The sequence below is a fragment of the Mauremys mutica genome, chromosome 2 (genome assembly GCF_020497125.1).
Source record: "Mauremys mutica isolate MM-2020 ecotype Southern chromosome 2, ASM2049712v1, whole genome shotgun sequence".
NCBI lineage: Eukaryota > Metazoa > Chordata > Testudines > Geoemydidae > Mauremys > Mauremys mutica.
The window spans coordinates 133,389,805-133,408,682 of NC_059073.1; the positions used below are offsets into that span (position 1 = coordinate 133,389,805).

General features: G+C 46.3%; 1 protein-coding gene across 1 annotated transcript; it reads right to left on the reverse strand.

The window, feature by feature from the left end:
- Positions 1 to 974: 974 nt before the first annotated feature.
- LOC123365001 (pyridoxal phosphate binding protein) lies at positions 975 to 13,905 on the reverse strand. The gene is made up of 8 exons (XM_045007589.1): positions 13,779 to 13,905; positions 11,762 to 11,869; positions 10,672 to 10,707; positions 9,922 to 9,997; positions 7,279 to 7,413; positions 6,013 to 6,155; positions 3,597 to 3,695; positions 975 to 2,688 (listed from the first exon to the last, which is right to left on the reverse strand). The coding sequence occupies exons 1-8, from the start codon at positions 13,875 to 13,877 to the stop codon at positions 2,560 to 2,562; spliced, it is 825 nt and encodes a 274-aa protein (XP_044863524.1). The 5' UTR covers positions 13,878 to 13,905; the 3' UTR covers positions 975 to 2,559.
- Between the last annotated feature and the right edge of the window lie 4,973 nt (positions 13,906 to 18,878).

Below are 18,878 nucleotides of genomic sequence, written 5' to 3' on the forward strand. Positions count from 1 at the left end.
TATGTTCATTGGTGACCTAGTTTGTTATTTGAATGCCACTCTCCAGAATTCAGAGCCCACTGCATTAACCCACTAACACAATAGGTTCCTGCAATACCATGATCCCTGGAACTTACCTTCCAGTCTAGATCATTCATTGTCTCATTAAGCCCCACTAGTATCCAGTTTCTACTCCGGAAGTGAGTAGAGAAGACGGGAGAGAAAGGAAAGCAGGTGGGCTTCATGGAGGGAACATGAGCTAAGGAAGAAACAGATTCACAGCTGAGTCTATCATCATTGAGCTCCATTCTTCTGCAGTCCATAGCAGAAAGCATACTGAAGATCAGGGCTTGTTTGGTGTATAAACACACAAATAGCCCAAACTTGTTATTGCTGTAGAGATCAGGGTGGAAAAGCACCGTGTAGGCCAGGAGACTGTCATTCCTCAATAGCTGATTGGCAGGTGAGCCAACACAATCTGTAGCGATAACCATTCTACCACCTTCCTTTTTATTGTTTGGAGTGGGGATGGCTAATGCTCTCGATCATTTCTTCTCTGTTTCCCTTGCTTCGGTACTTCCTGCTCTGTCTCAGCCTCCTCGTGGCTAGAGAGCACAAACACTTCCATACCTCTGGCTAGCCACTTTAGCCTAGGATTATTATGGACATATCTGTACCCCACAGCCAAAAGGTACTAACATCCCTCTTAAACCAGATCTACAGAATTGGGGGACAGTGCCACCCAGAGGCACAGCAAGAGAACTGCTCACCTCATTTGGGGTTGCTCTACAGTCTCAGCCTTCGTTTATTTTTCCCTCTGATCAAGAAGCCCTTCCTCTTATGCAGGCAGGCTGGCCCTTTGCTTCCGCTGTCTTTCAAAGCAACCCCCTCCTCCAGGACAAGCCAGTCTTACTAAACATCAGCCCCATGTTATGCAGATGTCTTGCATGGCAACTAGCAACTGTCCCCCAGCGTTCATCCAAAACATTGGAACATAAAAATAACATCTTTAATGGCTTTGTCATTGGCACAGATGGTATTCAAATTCACAACTGTTTTATTAACATACTATATCAAACACCACCCTTTGAGCTCTGACGAGGGCCGTTTGGACTGCATGCAGTGTTGAAGCTATGTAACATGACAGGCTGATTCAAGAGTGTGTTCTTTTCAGTTACATTTAGAAGATAAAACCCACGGCTGATTTAACCAAACACACGCACACAGAGAGAAGCCTTTTGCCATGAAAAGCAGGAACTGCTACTGGTGACTAAGGTCTCCTCATTCTTGCAACAGACAAGACCCTGAAGCCGACTGTCAAAATGCAAGTTACAAAACAGATCTGCTGTAAACACTGTCAGTGAAACTATGTGCTGCAAGCCTGGATGAAACAGCTACTGTGATGGAACAGCTTCCTTCTTCTCGCTTTTAGAAAGAGCAGAGGTCAGGGCCAATGAAGAAGTGAATTTAAAGATTTGGGAACTATATTACAGCATCTGCGCAGTGGAAATACAACTGATTTCATGTACATCTGGAAGTAATGGGGTAATAATACTTCGCATTTCTGCAGCACCTTTCCTCTGAGGGGTTCAAACACATTACAAACAAGCAAGCCTCACAATCCTCCATGTGAGGTAGGTCAGTATTATTATCCCCATTTTACAGATGGGGAAACTGAGGCACAGTGGTTAAGTGGCTTGCCTAAGATCACATAGCAAGCCAATGGCAGAGCCAGGAGTCTGAGACACACAGTTCCCTGCTCTAACCTGTAGAGCACACTGCAACCGGACTTATCGGGTAGCATGTAAATAACTCAACACTTTACAAGGGGAAAAGATTAAAGGCTTAAAAGCCACCTACAAAGACAGGAGGAGATATGTCACCAGTGGTAAGAGTTAGCAATGCCAGTCTGGAGAGGACAAATTCAATCTCTGATCAGCCAAGCCAGCACACTTGCACCTTCCAATTTATGTGCCAAAAGCAGCGTGCCATTGATTTGCACTAGCAACTGTGTTCTTTATGTCCGTTCTAATAACGAACAGATGAGTGAATATTCTCTTCAGTGTCAATACTGTTAAGTGTTATTCAGTAGCTTCTACCTAGGCACACGGTAGCTATTGAGCCATGTACCTTCTCACTCGAGATGAGTGGGTATTTAGAGATGCCTCTGACAACATTAAAACTGGCTAACCAGAAGTTAGTTCTCTGTCAGGTAAACCACGCCTCATATTAAAAATATAATCTCAGACTGCTGGAGATGCCTCTTGCTCGTTAATAACTCAATTCTAGTGCTTAATCGGTTTATCCAATATAGTTATCCAAGAGTGATTGTTCTTAAAAGTAGCTAAGACACTGAAGTCATTTTCAATCACAAGTTTTCTTGTTGTTTGTGGGTTAAAAAAAATAATAATATCCAGTTTCTACTCACATACAATAATCGTTATAGGTTCTGAGACCTCTGGTCTATTACCAGGTATTTCCCCTCGCTAGCATGACAAGCTGTCACTACGGAAGGAGGTGAAAGTGCATAGTTAAGTCTCCCTGGTGTCCTGTAGTTTAGAGCATCTTTCCTCTTTCCATTTAGTGCTCTTGCACAGCCAAGGTCTCCACTTTGCTTTTAGCGTCACTGGCGTTGGCTGGTTTGTTGGAGTAGTCCCGCTCTCCAAAAATAATGTTTCCAATCCGGACGTTTGTGGATCCAACCTCAATCTGTAGAGAGAAGAGGGAACAAGACAACTCTCAGACACTGGGGGTCAGTACAAAGTTGTCCCACAGCCCATTAGCCCCATCAGTAACCCAGCTTGGGGCTTAACCACTAGGACACACAAGAATGCACGTTTTCTCTATTCCCACATGCAATCTCTGCTCTACATTTGGGTTTCGAAGTGCCCTTTTGATCATTTACTCCAGTAGTAAGCCAGAGTGCAAGAGGTATCCCCCAGTGGAACAAGTTAGCAAACAAGCTAGCCGTATTCCCATGCTGACAGCAGATCCCAGAACAGAACTGGCTGAGTTTGCTAGCCCTGTGCTTGCCTGCTTTAGAACAAAAGAAGAGAGGAAGGATGGCCCAGCATTTAGGGTGCTAGCATAGGACTTGGGAACTTCAGGTTTAACTCCGTGCTCTGCCACAGTTGCCCTGGGAGAGCCTGGGCAAGTCACTTAGTCTCTGTGTCCCACTGTACAATGGGGATAATAGCACTGCCCTGCCGCACAAGGGTTTTGTGAGGAGAAATACATTAACGATTGGGAAGGGCTCAGACACCCCAGGGATGGGGTCCGTGTAAGTACCTTAGATACACAGGGTGTGTCCTTAATAGAACCAGTGCTCAAAGTCACACTAATGTGGAAGTCACTGGAGCAAGCCTTACTCTGGGAAGACTCATGACAAATAGGGGAAGCTATCAAATAGAGAGATCAATGATGACCCAGTTCTAGGCTTACAGTTAAGATCAGCTGTGCGCCTCAGGAGACTTAGCTTCTGAATCTCAGTGCAGGATGGGCTGCAAGGTCTGGCTGTTTGATCACAGGCCTGTGCTGTCACTATCTCTAGAGGGAGGTGGTATCAGTGGGATGACTGCTACCTTTGATCTGGGGTGGCCCAAGGAAACCAAACTTACTGCATGCTGATAGTCTGTGGACATGCCCATACTCAGCTCAACTTTCTCAATGGGGATATTTAGCTTTTCGCATACATCCTGTCGCAAGGATATCAACACCTAAGAGGGGAAACAAGGGGCAGATTACACATTGCTCAATAGTTACACTAAATGCTTTTCAGAGTGTCCTGGAACAAGCTTTAGGCTCTTCTTCGGAGATTCCCTCCATCTGGCTGCAGTTCCCATTCTCCCTGTTCTCAAGGACTCGTGCCCGTTTTTAAGTTACCTCGTGAGTTTTTGGAAATGTACAATGCAGCTTATCTATAGGCCACATTAGCGACAATACACACAGAAGCCTTCACATCCTCTAAAGGGATACAGGTGTCCCAGCAGTGTGCGTGGAGCAGGCCTAATTCAGCGCAGCAATAGGACCTTACGCTACTTGGCCTCAGACACAGGTCCCTCAAAGCAGAAAACAGCAAAGGCAAGTTGTGGTGGAAGCTTTGCCTGAAGGCAGATCTGTCTGATCAGGCGATTGCTGAGGAAATGCACTGAATCTTCACAAGATGGGCTCCTATGAGTGTCCTGGATATAGCCTCCGGAGAGGACCGATGGGATTACACAAAGGACCAGGCTGTTGTAAGTTATACTTCCTTGTAAGTCCTTGAATTGGACAACATTGACACCTTTGAACCTCCAGGGATAAGGGTGCATCAGCATTTCCAAATGCTGTTGCCAGGGGTTTATACCCTGACTGCAAAGCTTCCCTCCAAGGTGAAACTGTGCTAACCTGTGTTTTAGAACTAGGAGTCAGGAACTCCCACATTCTCATCCCAGCGCTGATGTCGATGGCCTCTGCAGCCGCGAACAAGTCATTAACCTCTAGGTCACTCAGTTTCTCTTTATGGAATAGGGGACAATACTATTTACCTACCTCAGAGGGGACTGAGGATATTGTCTTCAAAGTGCTCTGCAAACCAAGAATGCTCTAGAAATGCCAAGTATTAAGGAGTGAACACTGGAGCAAGTTGAAGACTATTTTCATTTGGAGCCTTACTGTCATATTTTGAACATAAGCTTTTTGGAGCAGGGACCGTCCATGTCAGGCTAATACGTCACCTCACAGATAGGCGCTGATCCCTGACAGAAGTCTTTAGACACTACCACAATACAAACACCAACTAACAATTCACTTCCTTCCAATACCCAGGAAAGGTTTGTAGAACACTTCATTAGTTACCAAATGGAAGTGACACTGAGTTAGTGTAGCTACTGCCAGTTATGGATGTTTTCTATATCGTAATTAAATGAGAGTTTGTTAGAGAGGTATCTGCCTCAGAAAAGGGAAACTATTTGTTCTGATACAACGTGTGACCTATGCAACCCAGAAGCCTCTTCCTGATCCTGACAAGGCCTGGCCTACACCTAAAACTTAGCTCCACTTCGCAAAGTCCCTCAGGGGCTTGAAAAAATTCACACTTCTGGAAGGGGTGGATTTACTTCAGTGATGGAAAACCCACCTCCGTCGCTGCAGCGTTTGCACTACAGCCGCGTAACTGCAGCTGTGCCACTGTAGCACTTGTAGTATAGACGTACTAGAAATCTTTGCAGCATAAGGTTGTGATCACATGGTGGGGCGGCCTTTTAAGGGAGCTGGGCTTAGCTGCATCTATGTCTAATCATGCATTGCCCAGGCAATAGGTCCTAGGCCAAGAATCAAGCATAGCTTGCAGATCACCTGGTCCTCAAATGAAAGGCCAGCAAGCAGCTCAGTTAGGAGAGACCCCTGCAGGAGATGCAGGGACTTGGGGAGAGCCTCCTTTCAGGTCCTTTCCCCACCAGGTAAGTGGAAGACTCTGCTGGAGACACCTCCTGTATACGCAGGGCAGAGGCAGAATCCCTCTGAGGAAGAGGCTCGAGGAGACACCATGCAGCCAGACCTGGGGATCTGTTCTGGTTTTGAAAGTTAAACCCATCCCTGAAGAAAGGGACTGAAATTCTGCTGCCGCTGAGAGTTCTGACACCACAGCCGGGGAGCTGGTCGCACTGGCTTACAGTCACGCTACTGTAAGAATGCATCTCCCAGCAGGCCTTTCTGCAGTCAGCCTTTTCAACTGGAAGAGCTAAGCAACAGTAGCCCTTAATTGGCAGTTTTGTAACTGGATGCTGCACCTCTCTCAACCTGCGGCTATGTACCCGCTTCCTTGCCTCACTGCGGAAGAGATGGCACAGTCTCGGTCAGTTGGGTTCATGGGAGCTGTACTTCCCCTTATGAATAGTGTGGGGGTGGTCTGTTTAGCTTTGCACACATTTAGCTCTGTCCTCCACAAGCCCTAGCCAGCATTATTGTCAAAAGGGCTAAACGTGGTCCCAAGCAATGGGAATCTTGCCACTGATTTCCAGTGAGTCCAAAGACTTGGCCCCAGTTAAGTCTTACCTGGAAGTCAGGATTTGGTCCCTTACTGAGGTCATGTCCAAAGCTGCCAATTGTCATCAGGCCCACAAACTCCAGGCTTGGACACTCCTTGATTATATGCTCCACTGTTCCCACTGTTTCTTCAGGTGGGAGACCATGCTTACCTGAAAAAGAAGCATGGTGAAACAGCCACACACGCCAAACTCCAGATCGAGTTCCCTGCTCAGAGCCAGAGGCTGCCTACGTATGGTTTTCACTTTGTTGTAATTTAGCCCACCAAAAATCTATGGCTTACAGCAGTATCAAACCAAATGCTGGGGCTCTCACAAATGGAGCACAGAGTGGTACAGCCACTTGCAGCCCCTCAAGAGCTGTGGAGCATCTGGGGTGGTCTAGTGGTTTTAGAGCATTGAAAAATCTCCTATGCATTCTCCTTAGCACTGCCACTTCGGGCACTTTGACCACTTGCTTCACCTGATGTAGGAGCAGCACCCAAAAAGTCTGCAATACAAAAAAAATCTATCGATGTTAAAAGAAAATCAACCTTGAAAGAGATGGTGACAGTGCCTTGCTTACTCTGTTCTCTGCAACACCTCCTCTGTGCTTTCGAATATGAGCCCTTGTCTACACTGGCAAACCGTCCTGGTGCAGACATGCAGTTATACCACGGAAAGAGCGCCTTTCAGTACAGCTTATTCTGGGTCAGTGAATGAAATAAGGCAAACTGGCAAAAGCACTTTTTGCTGCTATAAAAGCCTCTATGCCAGGGCTTTTGCCTGTGTAGGTGATTTGTTAAAAACCATACCCCAGCGGACTGTAGCTATGCTGGTAAAAACTTAAGTGGAGACCTGGCCTAAAAATGCATGTATCTGTCTCGTCACATAGCTCCTTGATTTCTGTTAGGCAAGCTAGGCTGCCCTCCCGTGCCCCCACGTTTCCAATGACATTTGAAACAAACATTTTGTTTCCTGCACAACTGAGGCCAGGCCAATGTGAGGAATAGCATTAACTGCTCTGGTGATGCCGGCAAACGACATCCAAGCCTTGCTTTTCCCGTTTCCCTGCAGGATTTACCACCTCCCCAATTTCTCAGTGATAATGGAGGTTTTTTAACTGAGCTATTCAGACTGGAAAGAGATACTCCATTTTAAAACACTGAAGGCAGGTTGAATTTCAGACCTAGAGTAGCTCTTTAAATACACACATTAGTCTAACCCAGCTATATTGTACCCATTAAAAGTGCTAACAGAACATGAATGTCATTAGCTCAAGTGTCCAACAACTTACTATCTTCTTCACTTGTCTTAACTTGCACCATGATTTTTAACCTCTGCGATGACCCTTTTTTCTGCCACGAGCTGTTCACTTTGTCTGCCAGTTTCATAGAATCCACCGTTTCCACCATAAACAGATTGGGGACAGCTAGGGAGAAATAAGGCAGATTTGAAGGCATTTCTGTTGGCAAAAGCACAAACAACTGTAGCTGAAACACCTTCTGCCTCCACTGGCAATAGCCTCTTGTTAACTGTCGCCAGGACCTCCCAAGTCCCAATCCCGGATCCAACACATGCCTTGGGCAAGTCTGTTCACCTCTGGATCTCAGTTTCTCTATCCATAAAATGAACTGAACAGTACCGCCCTCCCTCACACGGGCTGCGAGGATTAGTCTGTGTTTGTACAGCACATTGAGAATGTACGGCACCGTAGGAGCTAAATGCAAAATGGCACCCAACTTGATGGTACAAATGTAAGGGGCAGAGATAGAGAGAGAAATTTTGGTTGCAAACCAAATGAAATAGTTGAAAATCTCTGTTAAGGAAAGAAATGGATTGAAAGAGGATTTAACCTGCCACAGTGCTTTCTAAAACCTTAAAGCTGCAGGTATCTCATGCAGTGCAGGAAGCGTTTAGCTTAAAGTTCTATTTACACCCCCAGAGCTTACTGTATTTTTTGTGCCTTGCTCTTTGTTACCAAGGCCATTTGTACGAGGAACATGGTGGTAGTTCTTTGGATCATCTGCTCCTGCTGTTTACTCCCCGCTTGAAGTCATAAGCCTCCCTCTGGGAAGCAGCAGAGGCAGAGGAACAAACATGCAGACAGGCATCAGTAACAGAGATACAGAAACAGAATGATCTTGTCACCAGGTTTCCATGAGGCTTCAATCATTCTTTAGCGCCCTACACCAAAGACAGACTTTAGACTTTGCAGAGCATGTTCAGTGCGCTACACTGTGCACTTGCCGTGGAACACACAGACTATGTTAGGCCAATTTAGCAGATGTGGCAGTTCAGCTTGACTACTTGCTACAAATGGCACATATCAAAATATCCCTCCGTTGTGGGACATCATCTCTCCCATTCTTAGAAGAGGTCACAGTGACCCAGCACAGCTTTTCTACAGCCCAAGCTCTCTCTAAGTAAACAACAAAAATTCATGAAATACTATTCTGTACTGGATTCAAGAAATGCCAGATAGGACTGGACCATAGCCCCATCCCAGTTCAGGATCCTGTCTTCCACAGTAGCCACTGTCAGCTGCAACAAACCTGCAGTGAGTAGGTATGAGAGTCTACTCCCCAGGAAGCTTCCTCCTCACCCCCAATAGAAGTTGGTGCACATCCAAGAGGTTTTACAGCCCTTCCAAAACTTAGAGTTGGGTCTGCAAAAGCCCCAGTGTAGATGCCGTAATACCAGACGAGGAGTGTTTTTCTGATCTAGGCCTTGTCTACACTAAAGAGTTTTGTCGACAAAATAGTGGAGGTGTACACACTGAAATGCTCCTTCCACCGACGTAACTCCCCGGCTATGCGGACATAATATAACCACCTCAATAAGAGGGGTAGGGCTCATGTCGGTGTAGTTAGGGCAATGCAGTCTTACAAGGGCTATTGGCTGTCATTCTTGTCAATTTCTTGAGCCATGAAATTGACAAGAGAGCCAGCTCAAAGCTCGGCTGCTGCCCGGTCTCCACTCCAAGCCAGACTGCCACCCAGGCTCCCGGCTTGGGCTGCCGGCTGGGCTCCCCACTCCTCCTGTCCTCCGGGAGCACGGCAGCCAGCCGAACGATGGATGCGGATCTCCCCACTGGAGGCGAGAAGCCCTGGGTGGCTGGCCCCCCACCCCCACTGCTGGCTGGGAGCTGGAAGGCAAGAAGCCCCAGGGGCAGCTGGGTTCCTGGTGTGGAGCTGAGAGCCCTGGAGCTCTCAGCCCCACACACTGCCCCTCTTCAGTCAGGAGGATAGTGTGAACAGCAGCCACCACAGTAATTACTTCAGTGGCTGTAAGGTCGACTTAACATAGGTCAACTTACCTTTGTAGTGTGGACGTAGCCACAGATTACTTTGTTGGGTAATAGATATATCAGAACCACCACCCATTGGTACATATGAGCCGCATATACACTAGGAGGGTTTGCTGTATAGCTATACCACCCAACACTTTCTAGTGTAGCCAAGGCCTCATTTAGGCACTTTTGAAAGTTTTACCTTTAAATCTCAGAATAGTCCCATTATCCATGCACCTGACTAGTCTTTGTTAGTCCTGCTAGGCTCTTGGTCTTTGATGTCTTGTGGAAATGAGTTCCACAGGCTGTGTTTTATTTTAGTGTATGTGAAAATTCATGAACACAAAAGCAGTTCTCTCTTGCAGTCAGAGGCGAATATCAGACACACCAAAGTCATATTCCCCCAACTAAGGGGCTCCCAGCCTCCTGTGAAGCAAAAGTATCACAGAGCTATTTTGAATCGCCTCCAGCCAGCAGTGGACTATGGAAAAGGATAACAGCAGACAGAAGTAAAAGTAAAACATGAAGCCAGGACCATGCTTTCTTGGTCTGTAACCAACTGCACTAATGGGTTAATCAAGCAAGTTATGACATAGGAACAATTTGTGCCCCGGGACACTGAGCATAAAGAAGTTAAATTAAGTTTACCAATCAGTTTGTTGACATTGCTCCTCTGCAGATGACCTATAAAATGCCATTTAATCTCTGGACACAAAGACAGAATCTGAGAACAGAGAGGAAGAGTTAATCAGGTTTGAACTGCAAGTTTTTCACCAACCAAAAAGCATGTAGTACTGTTTGTGTCTAGGGAAAAAAGAAAAATCCCCAAGCATCTCTTTCTGTAATTTACTGAGGGAAGTTTGGCTCAGACAGTGCTTCTGGTGCAAGTGAGTTTGGTTCCTGTGGGGAGGACTAAGGGAAAAGAATGTTATGCAAAGTGTGGGTAAAAAAATAACCATAAAACAATGTGGTTTTTTAAAAGCAAGTCATTATCACTGGTCTTTAAAACCTGAGAACAGCCTGTATCTCCTGTGGCAGAGACCACTATTGAAGGGGTTCTCAAACTGGGAGTCGGGACCCCTCGGGGGTTGTGAGGTTATTATATGGGGGAGTCATGAGCTGTCAACCTCCACTCCAAACCCTGCTTTGCCTCCAGCATTTATAATGGTGTTAAATATATTAAAAAGTGGCAATGCAGGGTCCACACACAAGCCTCACGACTAACTCTGCTCATTGACAAGAGCTTCAAGAATTCCGATAAACAGCCCTGAAGCTAAGGACGTCCCACCCTCCTTCAGCCTCCACCTTGATTCCTTAAAACATAGATGGAATGTCTGCCTAATTGTAAAGATACTTTGGGGGTGACAGGAAGACCATATAAAAAAACAGTATACTTACTTTGGAGTCTGATGCCTTTTCTAGTAACTCTTGAACCTGAGTGAATTAAAGACATCCTCTCAATAAAAGTACATCAGGCACTGCTCCATTTTCTGCTGGAAGAGCAGAGGTACTGTGCCGCAACCAGCATTCCTGGGACACTCCATACAACTGTACGAGCAAATACACGACTATGGACTTTCCATGGAGTGTCTATGGGGATGATTGTGAGATGGGGACTGCTCTCTCCTCTGTAGCACCCAGTAATGCTAATGGATGTAATACAGTGGCAACACGAGCAGAACGTACTTCATGGAGTATAACACAGACAAGCACCACTCAGCTGAGAGTCTGGCATTTGGTAGAAGACAACTGAAGTTAGGTACTGTGCTTTTACTTGTACTGCCACTTTGAACAGCATTCAGATATAGGGTACTTTTTCTCACTACTTTACCAAGAATGCACATCTGGATTTTTTCCCCCTCCTCTACCTAGCCACAAGCTAGCATCCTTGCTGTACAGGAGGTCAGCTAAAAGTGCTGTTATCTGGTACAGAAATATTAAAAGTTTCAGGCACTGCTTATAGCTCTCCCTTCTTTACCCTGCTGGCTGAGGTTTAATTGCAAAAACAGAACAGGATGTAAGCAAAGGAGCCAGCCATGAAATACCGCAGCCCAGAATTATGGCTTGCTGGATAAAATACCCAGTTACTCCCCTTTCCATTATGTCCTGCTGTCTAGAATGGAACTATAGCATTTGTCAAGAAATTAGAAGACAAGAATTCATACAGTGGTGGTTAAACAACCTTCAAATAAAGAAAAATGCTTCAGTCCACAAATGAAAACCTAACTATGGATTCGAAGCGGAGTCCGCTTTTACTAGTCACCCGGGGGCTAAAGCTTAAGGGTTCACCACAAGAGAGCGAATGCTTGTCAGACAGTTTCTAAAAGGCATGCTGTAGTTCAGGATCAACTTCTTGGGCCAGATGCAGGATTTCAGTGGGTGAAATTCTATGGCCTGTACCATGCAGTATGCTGGACTAAATCCCAACAGTCCCTTCTGGCCTTAAAGCCTACGAAATAATGGGAGAAAGGTGTGGGGGGGCACTTACATAGTTTTCTCCAAAACTGCGTTGCCCTTGATTGTAGGCCTCTATAACCATGTCTACAGGTTTGGTTTTACTGACAGCCACGAGTCGAGGCTGTACAGCAGGGAGACTCTGTCAAAGGAAGCAGTTGTGAGAAGTCAGTGGCATGAATACCAGGACCAAACCTCAGTTGAGAGGGCTATTCAACATCTAATGGAATAAGAGTTATCCTCATGGCAAGCTACTTAAAACAACAGCCCCTTCTCTCTCCAAAAGCCTGTATTCTAGACCAACCTGCTCTGTAGTGCAGGAGGTGCCACAATATGCCACTAAGGAGAAGAACTTAACTGTCTTGATGAGGATTTCTTCCGCTTGGGATCATAAGGGCCATGCTGGCAAGATGCTCTAAGGGCTTATCTACACATGCAAGACAAACCGAATAAGATAGGGTATGAATTTAAAGCTGAGTAACTATTCCTGATTAACAACATGGGGCTGCTTTTATTCCCACTGCTCTTACTCCAAAGTGGAATAAACTAATCTGGAATAAGAGCATCCACAGATGGACTCAGTCAGAAACAGCTCCCCATGTAGATGAGGTCCAGCAATCTTAACTGACAATTTGGCCACATCTACACTGAGAAAAAGCATCATGTTAGAAGATGTATTAACTTGTTGATTGTGATTTTGCACCTTATGTAGACAAGGACAATGTTTTTTTCAAAAACCAGCCTAGGGTTAAATGGTTACCCCTAGGTGGCTCATAAGGTTAGCTACAACCAGCTAGTGTGTCATTAACCACATCTGTCCTTGTCCACATTAAGTACAAAATCATGTTCAACATGTCAGTTAATATGTTCGTTAACTTTCCAACACAATGTTGTTTCCCCAGTGGTGTGACCTTACAGAAACTTTTGACACACTTTTTACAGCTAATTCCCTACAAACATTTCTTGACTTCTTGCCCAGTGGGGCATGTACTTCGGGAGAGTGAGAAATCCTCAGTATAGAAAAAGCAGGGCCTTCTCTCAAGCTCTATGTTATGCCACTTAAGCAGCCAGAGCTGGACTTAATTTGACAGCTGGGAGAAATATATGTGGGTGCTTAGATTAGTTACGCTACCAGAATCCCTCAGGGAAGGCAAAAAACGCCCTGATTTTTCCTTCCATTAGATACAACACAAAAATACGTGGGCTGAGATAATCCCTCCTGTCGCCCATGCTTTTAGAAGCAGGAGACAGAGAGAGCCGATTAGTAGCCTAGTGCTGGCGAGGGTGGGAGATTTTCAGAAGGTAACAACGAGCACGTCTTGGGGATGGAAGGAGGACAGCAGCCCCTAAAGCAGCTGAGGTGCTCTGGTTGGGTGCATGAGACCCCTATATGTGAGACTCATAGGATTTGGGGGCATGATAAAAGCCAGACCAATCGTTTCAACTGAGGGGAAGGGAAGAGAAAACCCAGCCAGCTGAGGGAGGGGAGAGATGCTCTGCAGCCACCTAACCTACCCCCTTTTGACCTCCCCACTGTAAACACTCCTTCCCCAATAACACCCCCCCACAACCAGCCAGCCCCAAACCCCTCCTAGGCTAGGCCAACCCAATCATGCCTTAGCACCCGCCTCCCACCAGCCTTCACCCAGAAATTCACCCTACCACACACAGCCAGCAGGTGCGGGTGCTGGGGGGCTCATGGAGGGGGCCCAGCGGATGGGGGTGCTGGAGGCCCCCTGGAGTGGAGCGGGGGGGTTATCACCAGTGTTAGGGGGCCCAGCGGATGGGGGTGCTGGAGGCCAGCGGATGGGGGTGCTGGAGGCCCCCTGGGGTGGGGCAGGGGGGGTTATTCACCAGTGTTAGGGGGCCCAGCGGATGGGGGTGCTGGAGGCCCCCTGGAGTGGGGCAGGGGGGGTTATTCACCAGTGTTAGGGGGCGCAGCAGGGGCGGGTGCTGGGGGGGGAGAGGCCCTGCCCCACGGTGCTGGGGGGCTCATGGGGGGGGCCCAGCGAGTAGGGGTGTGCATCGAGCGGGGCCCCGCCCCCTCTCACCTGGGGCCGCCTGGCCACCGCCTGCTGCATCCGCTCCGTTACCGCCCGGAGCGCCCGGCCCAGCCCTTCGCCCGCTGCCATCCCTGCTCTCCACCACATCCCCCGCCAGGCAGCCGCCCTCAGCCCGACTTCCGCCACACCCGCCCGCCTCCCTCAACTCAGCCAATCGGCGTGCGCCCTCCAACCCATCCGGCCAATGGCTGAGGGAGGTGGGGCCGCGGAAGCGAGGCTGCGCCCTGGGACTGGCCGCGCGCAGCGGCCATTTTGAGAAGGTCGGCCATAGTGAAGGCTAAGCACCTCCCAGGAGTGGCAGCCTGCCAGTGCACATGCACCCTGCAAAGCGGGGCTGGCCCGGCGCGGGAGTGCTGTGTGCGTGTCGTGCAGCGGGTGGATTGCATGGACTACAATCATCTGAGGGCAGGGCCAAAAGCTTACAAGCAGCCACATCAAATGACAACCGTTAATGAGAATGATGCAATAGCTGTAATACAAGTATTGGATAACTAATTTCCATTAATTATCTCTGTGATGCCATTAACTATAACAAGAAAGCCAGTATTTGTAGAGAGACATCATCAATTCTCCTTTAAGTACATTGACAATACTAATTAACAATACACGTATTCTGGTCTGCTCAGGTTGTTACATGGCCCACCTGAGCACCTGCCAGTAATGCTCAGCTGGCTCTGTTACTTGTGGTTCTGTCTGCCTGGCTTCCCCTTAAGGAGTGAATTCCTGTATCATTTAATATATTACATCAACACTGTGCTTTGTGTTCATGTCAGCAAAAAAGCCAGGGCAAAGATGAGCAGTGAGGGTCTCCCACCTCTCTAGTGAATGCCCTAACCATTGGACTAAAGGAGCATTCTTACTCACTCTGTCTAGCCCAAAGTATGCTTAACTATTTATACGCAGTGGAACAGTGACAACAGGAGAGCTTGAGAGAGGCTGTTTTTTCTAAAAGATATGCTCTATGAATTATTTCAGTGAAGTCCCATGGCCTGTGTTGGCAGGTCAGACTAGATCACACTAGTACCTTCTGGCCTTAGCATCTATGAAAGCCCCCCATCAAACTATCCTTCAGTCCAGTGGTTAAGGGGCATGCACCTGAGAGGGTGAAACCCAAATTCAAATCCTTTCTTATCAGTAAAAGCAGGGAATTGAACTAGGTTTTCCTACATCCTAAAAAAGCATTCTAACCAGTTGGCTACAAGTTATAAGGGAGACCTTATCCACCCACCTACCATAGGAGTTAGATGCCTAAGTCTTTCTGTAGTTCTGGACCTAAATGTCAGCCAAGTCCATATTAAGGGGAAACTGCTGCTATCTTAATATTGATATGTTGTAAAGAAACACATTTCTTACCTATGTTACTAAAGACACCTTAGAATGTTAGAAGTGAAAACAACCTAATTATCCCTTACTTTTGTAACTGATGTACGGTGTTTAGTCTTTGCCTTTCGCTCAGCTTAGATGCTGGAAATCAATTAAGTCAATTTCACTGTTGTTTATAATCAATTTCACTTCCAGGTGCTCAGAGGCACCCTGCTTGGAGCTCACACACTGCAGAAGAATGTTTGTTCAAAAATAACTGGTTCTGGTGTTTGTTTTTTCATTATACAAATGTTTCCATCAGCCTTAGGGGTTATAAAAGCATCTCTTTCCAACATATATATCAGGGGCAAATTAAAGTTCACAGCATCCTTTTAACAAATACAAATGAAACAACACTGCCATCAACCACAACTCCCCGAGGCTTTGTGTTGACTAGGAAAATTGGTTGAGTTTAGGGTGGGCTTAACCAGCACGTTAGCTAAGCCTGGTCTAAACTCAACCACTTTTCCTTGTCAAGACAAAGCCTCAGAGAAAAGCTGGGTAATCAGAATTCACACACAGTCTGGCCTGAAGGGCAACAAAGATGGACTATGTTGACTCAAAGGAAGAAATGAGTTACAGAGATAGGGGCTGCTTGTTGAAAACACCCAGGCCCCACCTATATACGTACACATCTAGGGAGCACAGCTTCCCTGCCACTTTTGCATTTCATGGTGAAACAGAATAATGTTCTATTTAAGGCAGTGGTCTGGGTTCAAGTCCCTGGTTTGCCACAGACTCAGTATGACAACCCTGGGGAAGTCTCTTAGGACCAGATTTTCCAAAGGGATCAGCATGTTATCATCAGCATGGTTTTGAAAATCTAGCCCTTACTGAGACGCCTAAATGGGAGCCGAGCTGTTGAAAGTTTGATCCCAGATCTGGGTGCTGAGTACTTGAAAATCTGACCCTTAAATGCTCTGTGCCTCAATTCGCCACTGACAAACTGGGGATTTCACAGGGATGTTGACAAGGTACATTTATTAATGTCTGTGATGCACTCACCCAGAAGCCATACAAATACCTAGACAATACAACACGGAAAAATCAAAACCAATACTTTGACGTGCAGTTGGAAATGAATTAGAAACCGCACTGTAGGCTCTGGTTTATTTAAGCAGGTCTTGATTCTCTAGTTTTTTCTATGACACTCCCTAACTCCAAATAGGGCTGCTACCTTTGAAAATTAATCTTTTCAGAGACAATTTGTTTTTGTAATAACTTTATGATGCAACATGATCATACTGTGATGCAGAACAAGTTCGAACAAGGGATGGGAAAACCCATGGAGCATGGGCTTTCATGAAATATTTTATTCTCTTAGTTAAAACCCATTTATTTTTCATGGAAAATCACATTTCAAAATGTGGACCTCCAACTAAATGTAGGGTTGAGCTACAGACTAAGATTCTTGTTTGAAAGATGTTCTTGCCCTCCGATGATCCGGGGAATACATTCCTTTTTTAACTCATGCAGTAATCCAGAGGCAAATAACTCTTTAACTCCAAAGGTCTGGAGTTCCAGTCTGGGTAATAATAGAACAGAATTTTTAAAAAGCACCACAGATAATAGCATAGGAAAAAAACAAAAAGAAAAAATAACACCTGAGGCTGCATGAGAAATACAGGGTTTATCCATGACTCCAAGAGAGGAAACACCCTACGTTTTCCACATGTAAACATTTAAACCATGACCTTCTCCTTTATTTCAAAAGGAATGTTGTTTAGACAAAGTCCCATTTGTTAACATCTTGATAGTTCTACGGTAACAAGACATTTTCCTCATGAATGTTGCCATATTCGAAAGCAGTGATTACCTCAATGCAGATGAAATTCACTCCTGTGCAGTTCAAGACCTATGCATCATTTAAGGGTTTAAGTGGTACATAAGGGTGAATTTCATCAAAAGATCTGTTAGCAACTGCAGGGCTGCAGAAGAATATGAGAAGGAGGATTATCTTCTGCCTTGTACATCATAACCAGAGTTAGCTCATTTCCAACCACAGAATCTTTATTGCTGGTGCTGATGCCATGGGCAGAAAGCATGGCTGGATTTTCAGGTCTAGGTAGAGCTTGCAATGCGGTCAGTAAGAGAATCTGCCATCTGAGCAAATTTGATCTGGAATAACTGAATCATGAAACTCCATGACAGCATTGTTATAGTTGCTTTTCCAACTGTCATCACACAGCACTTGAGTGAAATACATTTGTTGAATGAAGTCACTTCACTGTCCTACAGACTCTGCACCACAGAACCACCTGGGAATTACTGAATGATGTCAACAAAATGAGCTCTTGCCTTTTTCTATACACAAGACAGGAATTTGACAGGGCACTGGAAAAAGGCCTGCTCTTCCCTGGAAAAAAGGTTTTGGTTTCCCACTCCTTTTATCTTCACAGATATATATCTAATATAATCCTTCTCTCAAAAGCATGGCAGCATTGTGTAACAGAGAATATTTATCCACTGACTTCATATGGAACCACACACAACAAGAAAGAGTTAGTGCCGCTAAACTCAGAATAAATCCTCAGAGGCTTCATCTTTATTCCCCAACAAACACACTCTTAGTGACTGAAAAATGGTAACTCCGGTCAGAAAGGATCCAAAGAGCACAGTTTTGCAAATTTCTGAGCACAAGGCTGGCCAGGAATGGAGACAGCAGAATCATAGGAGAGATAGCTGGGCATGCTGAGGTTCTGTGGCAAATGAGACAAGGACACCCATTTGGGCCCACTTTCTTGAGTGCACCCATTTAACAGCCAATTAATATGCATTTTTTAAAATGAGGAATGGGGTAAACAGGAAGCTAAATCTTCCTTTGCCAGGTCCCTCCCTTCAGTCCCTGCTGCATTAAATGAAAACTGTAAATACTGGAGAGCTCAGACAGATGTTTTTATTGAGAAGGAAAGCTATGGCCTGGGCAGTAAGCCCTGGCTAGGACAGTAAGCCCTGGCTAGGACCCAGATATTTTTGTTGGCTCCAGTGCTTATGGTTAATTTCTTTTTATTTTGCTTTAATTTATTCCTTTAACTCATTTTATTTGTTTGCCCTTTTCTCCCCCTTCTTACCTAATTCTCTAAGAGTCAGAGAGTCATGTTCAAGTTTGGGATTGACCTCTGCTCTCCTGACGCCTCTCCATGCGTAGGATCCACAAAGAGACTAGGCATTGCAGCATTGAGCATCACAGCACCTAACTTAGGAATGTAGAAAATCACAGGAACAAGTTAGGCAGCTAGGCTCCCTCCACAATGAATGGGGAGAGAGAGCATCGAAGAATGCGATCCACACAAGCCAGCAAGCTAGGCAGGGAACTGCCTAAGCCAACCAGCACACCCCTCTCTCATTTTAACAATTCATGAACAGGAACCAGCCCAACTCCAGGCTCAGAGGTAGGAACCTCCTATTCAAATCCAGAAAGAGGAATTGAACCTGGGTCTCCCACATCCCAGGTGAGTGCTGCTGATTACTACTTGTCTTACCCAGGGGCGGCTCTAGGATTTCCGCTGCCCCAAGCAGGGCGGCACGCCGCGGGGGGCGCTCTACCGGTTGCCGGTCCCACGGCGCCGGTGGACCAGCGGACCTTCCGCAGGCATGCCTGTGGGAGGTCCGCCGGAGCCGGCTGCCGCCCTCCCGCGGGACGCCGCCCCAAGCGCGCGGTTGGCGCGCTGGGGTCTGGAGCCGGCCCTGGTCCTACCTGCAGTGGACATGGAGAACAATTGGTCA

Bases quoted from the DNA above. Each gene is read 5' to 3' on its own strand.
- LOC123365001 (XM_045007589.1), bottom strand. From the start codon at position 13,877: ATGTGGTGGAGAGCAGGGATGGCAGCGGGCGAAGGGCTGGGCCGGGCG. The intron at 10,708-11,761 runs GTAAGTGCCCCC...TAATTCACTCAG, and splicing joins GCAGTTTTGGAGAAAACTAT to GTTCAAGAGTTACTAGAAAA. The intron at 7,414-9,921 runs GTAAACTTAATT...ATTTCTCCCTAG, and splicing joins CAATGTCAACAAACTGATTG to CTGTCCCCAATCTGTTTATG.